The following is a 12,383-nucleotide window of genomic DNA, read 5'->3' on the forward strand; positions in this document are numbered from 1 at the left end:
GGCCTAAACACACAAATGCTAATAAGTGGTACGTAGTGAGAATGATAATAATAAATGTCAATTACAGTGCTTTTCAGAGTGTTTTATCATCTTTTTAAATTATTTATCATTACTTTGATTGACAGGGATCACCTGGTCCAATGGGTCTGAAAGGAGAGGTATGTCAAGCTCAATAAAGCAATTACCTTACCTCAGTGTAACATGAATAATAACTAGTATTACTAATAATGGGGTGGTATCCTTGCCAGAAAGGGACAGCAGGGGATCTGGGGCAGAGAGGTCAAGAAGGTCAAGTTGGACAACCCGGACAGCCAGGTCAGTCAGGCCAACCAGGCCCCCGAGGGTTGCGGGGAGATATGGGCCCTCCTGGCCCACCTGGACCCGAAGGAAGATATGTACGTGTGCCTTATACTGTACTAACAACTTGTTTGTAATGGTTTTTTGTAATCGTGTTATGTATAACTTAGTGGTTGGTCGTGGTCTATCACTTTATATTGCAGTTAAGTGCAATGTCAGACAATCACATTCGGCAGATATGCAGAGAGCTTCTTCAGGGTATGTATCATTTTAAACTACCTGCTGAACATTTTTTATGTATTTTCCCCAAATGAAACTATCTCATTATCAATCCTTCCAGCTGAGCTGCCTCTATTGATACTGAGCAATCAGCAGAGTAGCTGTACCAGGTGTCAAAGTCAGCCTGGATCTCCTGGCCCACCAGGTCCAATGGGGCCCCAGGGACTCAGAGGTCTTCCTGGGCTTAGTGGTTCTAGGGGACTGCCAGGCCACCCTGGTCGGCCGGGGTATCCTGGGATTAATGGTCTCAAAGGTAAAATAAAGGTCAAGTTAGTCGCATATCCTAAAACTTTCTGCACAATCTCTCTAACAAGGACACTTGTGTTTGCAGGAGAACCAGGTTTCAAAGGGGAGAAGGGGAGCCCTGGTCGGGTCATGATTGGAGACCATGGGCCTCCTGGACCTCCAGGTAAAGAACATCACAGATTTATTTTCCATTCATTTGATAAGGTCATGTAAAAGTGCAGAAGCACTTTTAGTGGATATCTGGTATTTAGCTTTCAGCTGTGTTCCATTGTGGTTGCTTGTTATTTATATCTCCACAGGTCCAATGGGTCCGGAGGGACATGGTAAACCAGGTACTCCAGGTAAACCTGGGCCCCCTGGTCAAAATGGCCCAGAGGGTAAAAGTGGTAATCCTGGCATCCCTGGTGAGCCTGGTGTGTGCGATCCATCCATGTGCTATGGAGGCATGATGAGGCGGGATTCTTACAGCAAAGGCCCAAACTATTGACATAAGGCAGCATCACTGCAGGCACCAGTATAAAGCTGATGCAGAACAGATATTCTCAGGAAGATCTCACCATTACAGTTCCTCTCTGACATGGAAACAAAACGTACCTCTTCTGACACCGTTTATGTGACACCTTTTATGCATCCCAGTTTCTTTGATGGTATTTTGTATTATTAGTCATATGGCTTTGAACATTCTTTGAAAATTTAATGGTGTTAAGAGGATTAATGATTGGCTCCAGTGAATACCTCTTATCCAAGCACCTTATATGAGGTATCAAATGTGCCAGCCATGTAACGCACGGTACTCACTGCATTTAAGATTACTACGCATAGACTCATGCACACCATCTATGAACACACTACAGCTAACAGTTTGATGGATATCTGGGTTTGTGTATAGGTAGGAAATGTAAGTGCAGTGCCTGTCGTATTAGGTGCAGCATACCAAACGCCAGCAAACATAAAGGTCTAACCAAGATTTTATTGCATATCAGGAAAGCTTATTATGGTTTTCCAACACAATCTTACCAAATCTTCTGCTTTGCTGACAAAAAACATACACCTGTTTACTGTTTGAGCCTTATATTTAATCTTGATGAAGAGATGAATTTATAATTAGAACTAATGAGAACACCTTTGAGTCTGAGGTGTTTGTCAATCCTGCTGTTGTCTGAAGCTGTTGGCATTTAGTAAGCTCAGAGGAAGGACCCATTTTGAGCCATGCCATCATTTACTTTGGATGAGATTTATGGCATGCACTGCATTAACATCAACTAATTACATGCACACCTACTTCAAAACGTGAGGTGTATGTGCAGATTACACATACAGTCAATTATGTTGAACATTATTTACATGCAACCTTTCGATTCTTGTGAACCACACCTAAATAAACCCACCATTTCCAGTGTGACACCTATCAGTATAAGGCCTATGTGTACATACATGTGCAAATTGTTTGTGAATTCTAAATGAATGGTGATTGTTTGGTCACATCTTAATATGGCGTTACTAAAGCGTTTGACTGCAGTTGGCTGACATATTTGACTCCTAATAATCTTGAAGTTTGTACTGTAAGTCCCTGTGGCTGGTACACTTTCTTATATTGCCCCCTTGTGTTCCTTCACTGCATGTTTCGTTATAAGATTTTACTGCACATAGGGCAGGTGCCACATGTTCCACTAAAAAACAGAACAACAAAAATCAACACTCAAACACACACATGAAAAAACAATGATGATTTGTGAATTGATTCGTGATGAATTATCACAGAAATTAACAAGTTTCTGCGCAAAACTGTGACTTTGATTGCATCTCGCTGAGTACTCACTCCTGGAAGCTCGAATTCATAAAGCATTCTGACTTTTGTGCGTGAAAACTTTTTACAAAACACATCACCCCTGTTACCCTCCTACTGCAATACTTCTCCATTCATTGCCATGTCTTATTTGTTCTATATTTAGGATGTAAAATATATATATATATATATATAAAAAATGTGCCACCTATGAACACACCAACACTTTAGTTTCACATTTTAATCCATTTATGTTCCCCCAGCTTACCTTTCATTACTGTAGCAGGTATTTTTTTTTTATTTATAAGAGAGGCACATCACATTTCAGCAGTGACCTCTCTTAAACATCTTTTGTAATGTTATTATTTGGTGTGAAGGTATGACTTTTGCCATTTTTATTTTCTTTTTTTAAAAACTAGAATTAAAAAAAATCTTTTAAAGGATTTGTGAACTTTGTTTGGCTTTTGCTGTCCTGTCTCTGAACTTTACGCGTTTATTTCTGCTCTCCTATCACATCACTGATCTCATCTTTCACATGGAATCGTGGGTGTGGTTTGCACTTGGGAGTTTCCACTCAAAGTGAAGCATCAAAAGGGGATTAAGTACGGTGATGGGTTTGGAAGAAAAAAGAGGAGAGAGATCATCGCATGGCTCGTCGAATTAGGACACTGCTTTAGGAAACTTGGATGAGCGCAGCTTCAGCTAAAACGCTCTGTGGCTGGCAGGGAAACTTCAGAAATGACTAAATGTTCGGTTTTTACGCTAGATGGCGCTATGTGGCAACATCTTAGTATGCGTATGAATTTTTCTAAGAAGACTTCCTTTCCCCCCTGTTTGGACAGTAGCCACTCATCACACGTGAATCCCTCTCTGTTTATATGTTTAATTATCCCAGCATGGCGGCTTTCGCTTGTGTTTATTTAATGCCCCATGACGGTGAAGCTTTCTGCAATAAACTTAAATACTCATGTTTAATTATTGCTGTTGAGTGAAATGATGTAATTTTAAATTAAAGCATATAACCACGTGCGGTATGTGGTTTACAGTAGGCCTTTATCTCCTCCCGTCCTGAATTATGGCTTTACTATATTCTCCTTGTTTGTTAGTGTATTTAATATTTCCATGAATCCTCCATGCATGATAAAAACATGACCCTCGTTGTTTTGCGGTGGATGCAGCTGAAACCCTCTTTTATGAAGACTTCAATAACTTGAGGTGATTAAAAGGCTCTGTCATTATTCTTTCACTCGTTAGGAAGGCCTCTCGGATTTCAAGTGTCTCCTTTTACACTCCTGAGCCGCCACATTCATCATGGGACCTGGCTGAAGTTTTATTGCGGCCGCTAGAGGAGGATGCAAAAACAAAAGCTGAGGAGTGTGGGGTGGACTCAAAGGGCAACTAGCCCCAATACACATTCTCAGTGGGGAGGAAAAAAAGTGAGAGAGAGGGGGGAAAGAAAAATGCGCGCCGGGGCATGAGTCGAGTGCTTCTCTCTGCTTAATTTTGACACAGTTCAACACATTTCATCCACTTGGAAACTCCAGGTTATCCCCCGACGTTATGGGCGTACCTACACGTTTTTTCATCACAAAGGAGTAAGGTGAGGGACGGGGTCACACAGCTCCATAAATACTTGGTGTGGCTGAGACTTCGGATGGACCCTGGAGCCGTAAATACTGCTGCTGGAGGAAGCTCGCACACAGGAGAGGAGCGGCGATTTTTCTGCAAGCTGATACCTCATTTGTAGAAGGGCAGACTGCTAAAAGCCTCCTCAGTTACCACCGTGAAAGTTGTGGTGCCTCTGGCTAATATGGAAAGTCTATGATTCCGTGTTGGCACAACTATAGCATAAATTGTTGCGATTTTTTCTCTCCCTTCACTGAGTGCGATGTAGTTCATCTTCACATCTCAAAGTGAGCTGATTTGTCAAGATGACAGCGCTTACACCTTTGAACCGTGCCGTACTTGGACTTGCGTGGAGCTGTTTGAGTTTCCTGTCGTGCGTGCATTGCGTTTTAAGTGACAATCATGTGCACTCCAGTTTTATTTACAGGAGGTTGCGCAATCACGAGCGCAGGGAGATACAGAGAGAGATCCTCTCCATCCTGGGCTTGCCTCACCGTCCCAGGCCCTTCTCTCCCGGGAAGCAGGCGTCCTCCGCGCCGCTGTTCATGCTAGACCTGTACAACGCCATGGCCGTGGATGAGGAGGAGGGCGTGCAGGAGAGCGCAGGGAAGAGCTTTAGTGCCAAGGCTCAAGGGCACTCTAGGAAAAGTTACTACAACCCCCAGCATGCCGGCTACTCCCGTGTGGCACAGCCTTACCGAGCGGCCCCTCTCGTAGGCCACAGCCCCGCACTCACCACAGCGCAAGACACCAACTTTCTCAATGACGCCGACATGGTTATGAGTTTTGTCAATTTGGGTAAGTGTCATTAAAACGGGATCAATATCCACACGTGCTATAAATCAATATATACATCGGGATTATGTGCAGGTGATTCTTGGTTATCACGGACACTGAAAGAAATTGACTTATTCATCTTTCACTAGATTTCTATTTCCTCGACAGAGATAAGTGAGGGATTTTAAACTTTTTATTTCTCTTATTATAGATGACATTAAGGCAAATCGTAAAACACCAACATAAGCTGAACGAGCCTGCTTTTTGGGATGCAAAATATTACCACTTATTTCTGGAAAATAACCGGACACACGTACAATATTTTTTTAGAGAAACCTGTGCAAGCTCTCACACGAAACTTGCCGAGGAGCAAATTCAAGATTTATAATTTTTGAAAAGACATTTGTGCATCTAAATGTAAAAAAATAAAGTTCGTCGTCAGACATCAGTCATTCTCAGAGTACCGAGGGGTTGCTACAGACTCCTGTTAAATATTTTGTATTTAACACAATCGAGCTGAACGTTTTGACCCATCAATTTGTGCTGCTTTCTATTTTTTTCTGAAGTCGCTTTTATGTATAATGATTGTGTTTGTTCGGTAGCTGCGACCCTTAACCCAGCAGTTCACAGCGACTTATCAGATGACTGTCTGACCTTGAGAAAATTGGCCTAAATTATTTCCTGTTGTTAAAAGAGGGTGATACTGACTGATACTCATATCTGAGGTTCTGTCACTAAGAGAAACCACAAGCCCCTTTCATAATATTTGTGCTATTTTGTACCATTTATTATTCCATCATGACATTAAAAATATTCGCAATGCCACTCGGAATATTAATCAAACTATTACACAGTCCTGCAGAACTGAATATTTAAAAACAAATCCCTGTAACATATCATCTACAAAGTTTCACTATTTTATTCTTTAAGGATTGTATTTTCCAAAATACAAAGCGAATTTGTGGAGACTTGCTTGTAACATTATTCCCTCACCTTGGTCTCAGCCCATCTGTTTCCACTTACCGCTACACCAGGGCATGTACACTGTCAGGCTTGAAGGCTCTGCTCTCATTCTGGAGACTGTCAGTGGAGTGTTCAATGGGGCTCTGTCTTTATTACAGTACACTCACATATAGCTACTGACCTCAACTGTTTTAAAATGTCTATGTGGCATTTTATGCGGTTTAATATGCTTACTCTAGTATCAATAAGAAGCCAGCTATTCAAACATCCAAACACACAAGACAGCATAAAAAGGGGGGCTTTTATTAATAAAACATCAGTCATTTGATAATTTCATTACAGCCCAGTTAGAACCAGCTGAATAAAACTGATATCTTACATTTTTATTTAATATTTTGCTATTTCAAAGGTAAATGCTCTGTGTTCTCAGTGGCACTTCTGTTTCAGATTACCACCCGTGGCTAATATAATGGAACGCGCTCAGTGGGTAAAAGTCAGAGCTGACCTCTGACCTGTTTGTGCTAAGTAACGGCAGGCGTTCCCTCTCGATAAAATATCAGGGAAATGCACTGCATGATATCACCGTGGATGTCAGAACATCCGCTGACCTCAGCCACATGCCTTTACTCTGCTACCAGGTGGAGGTGAGAGATGGCCGAGGTCACTTTGTCAGCATGTCCCTAATGTAGGTACACTGGAGCTCTTTGATGCTGAAATTGAGGACATATATGTATATATATATATATATAAAATCAGATGCTTCCCCTTAGGAAAAAAAAATAGAAGCTGTGCATATCCTCCACTTGTCTCCACATAGGTATAAAACAAATCCACCGATTTAAAAAAAAAAAAGACGAGCCTTAAAAAGTAATCTTATATTATCTGTTATATTAGAAATATTTTACTTTCAAGCTTAAGGGTTAGCTACTTTTTATGAAGCCTAGCAGAGGTCAGAATGAGGTCAGAAAAGAGGTCAGAGTAGACACTCATGTGATGCTAAAGAATCCTGTCTGCTCTTTTTCTTACTTGAGGAGCAGACGAAAGTGTCTTTAATTGAAATCAGCCTGTTTTTCTTAACTGACAGCCCATTCATCATGGCCAGAGAATGCAGTTAGGCACACAGTAGAGGGCCTGTCTGGGAACTGCTACCTGTATTGAGTTGACTGATTTAATGAACTGGAAAGTGCTTTTGTTGGTAGTCAAAATGTTTGGATTGGACCTTGAATGTGAAAGAAGATGTGATAAATTACACTTTTTTCCTGCGCATTGATGCTGGCATATTTTCTCCTTTAAACAGCTTAAGAAGCAGTTCAGGAGGTGAACTCATACATTTATATATATATATATATATTTTTTTTTTCATCAACTTTTCTTCCCGGTAGAAATCAACTTTGTCATAAAGTATTTTCTTTTCCAGTGGAGAAAGATAAAGATTTTTCTCACCAACGAAGACACTACAAGGAGTTCCGTTTTGATCTGACTCAAATACCGGACGGGGAGGCAGTGACTGCAGCTGAGTTTAGGATCTATAAGGACCGTAGTCATGCCCGCTACGACAATATTACCCTGAAGGTGACCATATATCAAGTCATCAAAGAGTATCAAAACAAGTAAGTGCCAGACCAACCACAACTATGTATTAAATGTTCATATTAAATGTGATTGTACCTCTGTAGTCCTGAACTGTTTAACTGGGTAATCTCTAAATAATTTCTGATATTTTTATTACATAACGATAGCTTAAAGTGTCCAGCAATGTGTAACTAAAATGCTTTACCTCAACCAGTTGGTGTTTGCTGCTTTAGTAAACTCATGAAAGTGTTCTTTTTACTAATGCTGCTACTTGCATTTAACTAAAAATGTCCCAGCACTTCTTGGATTACAGTTTAAAGGACTTACTGCTTCATTTTATGGGCATAAAATTATTGTAGATAAACAAGGGGGAAAATGAGTCATAAAGTGAGTCAGTCTTTTAAAAAAAAAAGAACAAAGACAAAGGACCTATGTTAAGTTTGTTCTCAGTTATTTAAAGGTTTAGTGAAATGTAAAACAGGCTGGAAGCTTCTTCCTTGTAGTGAAAAAGCAGAATGAAGTAGCCGCTACTGCAAAAAGTGAGAACTATTTAAAACTATTTGCATCTCGATTTGTATCTTATTTCATAATGGCCATTGTCTGTCGGGGGTTGAAACTTTCCACTTGCAAAGCACATCCTCCCATCTCAAACTCTGCTCTCCTTCATTCGCACCATGTCTGCCTTACAAATATAGTTCACGGATAAAGAGAACTCCATTAGCAAGTTGGCCACTTATGAAGCTTGGAAGGTCCGTCAGTTATCACTCGTCTTGTGTTGCCTGCCAAGCTGGCTGTGTCCCAGATGAAACCACGAGGGCCCGTATCGGGAGGGGGTTGGAGGCTCCCTAGGGTGCTCCCGTGGTCACTGTTATGCCCGCCACCTGCCTGTCTTAACAATATTCCGGAAGTTTAAAGCAAGACATAGCTGAATACACAAGGGTGCACTTAAAAGTGGGCCCACATTTGCTTGCCAAAAATGTGTGTGGGTGATTGAAGGGAAGATATGGCCCTCCGGGGCTTTGAAAAGGTCCAAGTCAATGGACTCTACCATCTTAAAGGGGAAGAATGCTCAGTTCATGTTTTCACACATGCTTTCATGGAGAATAGTGTATTTGAATTAGTGCTCACAAACAGGTACGAGTCTTTCACAGTGACTGAAATCTTAGAGAACAGTTTTCTGGATTTTTCTGTCATCATAAAAGCTTAAATGCAGTTACAGTATGATTAGGGTTCATTTGTAAAGCCATACAGATTCTTTTGTGTTTGCCTCCAGCACGTTAGGCAGAATGCTGCTTATAGACACAGACGAGTTTCAGCCTGTGCCCTTAATGTTGTTTTATATACTACACAAGTTGCTGGAGGTCTGACCCCCTTTTAAACCATATCATCTTCACCTTGTACGTTGGAAGCGGGTGAAGTTGTGCCACAAACCTCTACTAAGTTTCTACAAAATGCTGATTATATAAATACTCATGATTGCCAGTGGTTCTCATTTGGCCCATTCAACAAAATCAGTTTAGCACAGATTGAACAGGTTGTGGTCTCTGTAGCAAATTTAAAACCATTTTGTTAGGGTATTTTAGGGGTTTAAGAGACTGACAATACACATTAATATAAAGCTTAGAAAATCAAATCCCACTAAAAAAAATTGTTTCCTGTCCACATGTTCTGCCATTTACTTAAAATAATAAAAGTTCAGTAAAAGCAATGGCCAGTGATAGAGATAATGTGTTAAATAGTGCATGAGAATAACACTGTATATAAGATGCTGGTATTGGGGAAGTCTGTGGAGTCTGTAACCAGAATACACTTTATGTATGTATTTGAGGACTAATAAGTTCTTTAAACTTTAAGCTGTTTTTTAAAATTCATAACAGCACAACTTATTTTGCTATTTTAAACTTGCAGGGTTTATGTTTACTTGCTAGTGTCTTCACTGAGTTAATGAAACACAGAAACAAAAGCAACTATGTGAAAATGCTCTACTTCGTATCCATACAGGTTGTCAAATGTATACTTAAAGTCAGAGTACTTGTAGTTTCAGACAACTGCACACCTATCTCAGAGTCACGCCTGCTCTGGTACTGAACTTTACTGCTGAACATGAATTCCTAATGGAAAATATTGACTTGTGAACATAGTTTGTTAAACACAGAGCAGTCTGAACAGTTACCACTCAGCTTTGGTGTTCAGTCACATTCTCTAGTGACCCCAGATTAAAATGTAGGATAAACATTTGCACTCTTGGATACAGCTACAAACCTATACCTACTCAGGCTAAATTATCACAGGAAATAAGCTAAAAGCTACAAAAGTCAAAAAGGAAGTTTAGAAGTATGTCATGCATAAAGATTATGCTTGATTTTTATTACACCTGCAATAAAGACATAAATGGTTCCTGAAGGACTGACGGAAAATCTTGGTTGTCTCTGACCAGCATCAGGCAACCACAAAAACGTAACAGGCTCTGCTTTATCTGATCTGCAACTTGAAAGGAATCCAATGCAAATTAGGAAGTAGGGCTTTTTTTTTCAACTTTGAGTTGATTGAGGCCTTATGTCAAGCTTATGTTAAAAAACAGCAAAAGAAAAACAGCTGATATGCATGATTCATAGCTCCTGAAAGTTCTGAAGTACTGGCAAACCCTGTGCCCCACGACTCTGCTATTTATTACTAGTGAAAGGTTTTTCCAACAAAAGCACCGCTTTCTTTTCAGGTCCAGCACACAGTAACAAGTTTAACACTCTTACAGACCAAAGTTTTTATTCATTATCAGGAAAAGCATAAAAACATAACAAATCAGACAAACAAGAGAAAGAAAAAAAAACAACCCAAAAGAAATCACACAAATTAAAGTCATTATATATCTTTGCAAGTACACATATGGGGGGAAAAAGAATGAAAATGTTTGATTTCCAAAGGAGGGAGGGAAGAGTTGCCACAGAGTTTGGAATAAAGTACTCAGTCATGATAAGATTCAGTCTACATGTTCTAGAAAATAATGCCAAGTACATGTGCACTCACCAGCCACTTTATTTTCTCAGACATTTTGGTCCATATTGATATGATTACACGGGTGATGCAGATTTGTCAGCTGAACATCTATGATGCCAATCTTTCATTCCATCGCATCTCAGAGGTGCCCTGTTGGATTAAGATCTGGTGTCTCTGAAGGCAATTTGAGTACAGTGAACTCATTGTCATGTTCAAGAAACGAGTTTTAAACAGTCTGAGCTCTGTGACATGGTCCTTTATCCTGTTGAAAGCAGCTATCAGAAGATTCAATTCAATTAGGTTCAATTCAATTTAATTCAGGTTTAGTGCCAAATCACATCGACAGTCACCTCAGGGTGCTTTATGCCAGGGTAAATATCCTACAGCAAAATCAGACAATCTCCTATAAGCAAGCACTTTGTGAGAGTGGGAATAAAAAAACTCCTTTTTCATAGGAAGAAACTGAAGAAAGTGTCATGACCAGTTGGAGGGTAAGGGGAAAGGGAGTATAGCCAGAAAGCTGGATACATTGAGGTCATAAAGGGATGGTCAGCAACAATATTCAGGTAGGCTGCAGATACTAGGTGGGATGGATCCATTATTTCATGTTGTTTAGGCCAAATTCTGACCTTAACTTATATTTTCACAATTTTCTGTTGTCCAATTTTTGTGCACGCAGACAAGTTCTTTTGGTTAGCTTGGTTTTAAGAAATGGTTATTTGAGTTGCGTTTGCGTTTATGGCCATTCTTCTCTGACCTCAGTCGCTTTTCTTCCCCATTCTGAATCGGTTTGAATTTCAGCAGGTTGTCTTTACCATGATTGAATTCTCTCAGTTGCTGCCACGTGAATGTCTGATTAGACAGTTGTGTTAACAAGCAGCTGAATGGATGTGCCTAACAAAGTAGCCAGTGATATATGCACCAGCTGTTTTTGCTCATTTTAACTGTAGCTTATTTAGTGCAGATGTTCATGACATTGTTTTCATTGACTTTTTAGAGATGCAGAGACGTTCTTACTTGACTCCAAAAAGGTCCAGGCATCTGATGGAGGCTGGCTAGTGTTTGACATAACAGCTACCAGTAACCACTGGGTGATGAATCCACAGCAGAACCTGGGCCTGCAACTCTGTGTGGAAACTGTAGATGGCAAGTGGAGTTCAGTTTTTCTTTCCATTACTTTTTTTTCTCTTGTAATCGCTTTAGATTTATTTTAAACTCCTAGACTTTTAAAAGGTCAGCTTCACCTTTCAAGACAATCCACAATGTCTGCATTTGATTTTACGAAAATGTTTTATGTGACATCAGGTCAAATGTCTGGCAGTGTTTGGATTATGATTATTTATCACCAAGTCCCACCAATTAATTGCCATAAATCAAAAAAATTAAGATGAGCTGACCTGGTTTTTGTATTTGTACTTACTCATAAATTTCTAAAACTACCCATTGAGATTAAATGTTGTTTTAAAAGTTTTATTTACCTTTTTATTTTTTTAAAGGACGAAGTATAAACATGAAATCTGCCGGAATCATCGGGAGGAACGGGCCCCAGTCCAAACAGCCGTTCCTGGTTGCTTTCTTCAAGGCCAGCGGGGTGTTGCTTCGCTCAGTCAGAGCTGCTGGTGGGAAAAAAAAGAACCACAATCGCAATAAATTGAATAATCAACAACAATCCTCAAAGGCACCAAAAACTGGAGGTAAGTGGGCTTAAAATTCAATTCAATTCAATTTTATTTATATAGCGCCAAATCACAACAAAAGTCGCCTCAAGGCGCTTCATAGATACAGAGAAAAACCCAACAATCATATGACCCCTTATGAGCAAGCACTTTGGCGACAGTGGGAA

At 40.1% G+C, this 12,383-nt stretch overlaps 2 protein-coding genes across 3 annotated transcripts in view; both read left to right on the forward strand.

The window, feature by feature from the left end:
- col21a1 (collagen, type XXI, alpha 1) overlaps positions 1-2,745 on the forward strand; it is a 23,671-nt gene extending 20,926 nt beyond the window's left edge. The window contains exons 24-29 of one of the 2 annotated variants that reach the window (XM_005737141.1): positions 126-158; positions 249-395; positions 501-555; positions 638-829; positions 908-985; positions 1,122-2,745. In XM_005737141.1, coding sequence (XP_005737198.1) covers positions 126-158; positions 249-395; positions 501-555; positions 638-829; positions 908-985; positions 1,122-1,309 — 693 coding nt within the window. In that variant the 3' untranslated portion in view covers positions 1,310-2,745. Of the gene's footprint in view, positions 1-125; positions 159-248; positions 396-500; positions 556-637; positions 830-907; positions 986-1,121 lie in introns of those variants that run through there. The other variant, XM_013911831.1, reaches the window with a different exon arrangement.
- A 1,314-nt stretch (positions 2,746-4,059) lies between these two features.
- The window catches only part of bmp5 (bone morphogenetic protein 5), a 15,147-nt gene continuing 6,823 nt past the window's right edge, over positions 4,060-12,383 (forward strand). The window contains exons 1-4 of the mRNA XM_005737142.1: positions 4,060-5,032; positions 7,392-7,584; positions 11,538-11,686; positions 12,037-12,234. Of these exons, the coding sequence (XP_005737199.1) occupies positions 4,540-5,032; positions 7,392-7,584; positions 11,538-11,686; positions 12,037-12,234 (1,033 nt within the window). The 5' untranslated portion in view covers positions 4,060-4,539. The remainder of the gene's footprint in view (positions 5,033-7,391; positions 7,585-11,537; positions 11,687-12,036; positions 12,235-12,383) is intronic.

The sequence above is a fragment of the Pundamilia nyererei genome, unplaced genomic scaffold, assembly GCF_000239375.1.
Source record: "Pundamilia nyererei isolate P.nyererei 1_Seehausen unplaced genomic scaffold, PunNye1.0 scaffold00073, whole genome shotgun sequence".
Classification (NCBI taxonomy): Eukaryota; Metazoa; Chordata; class Actinopteri; order Cichliformes; family Cichlidae; genus Pundamilia; species Pundamilia nyererei.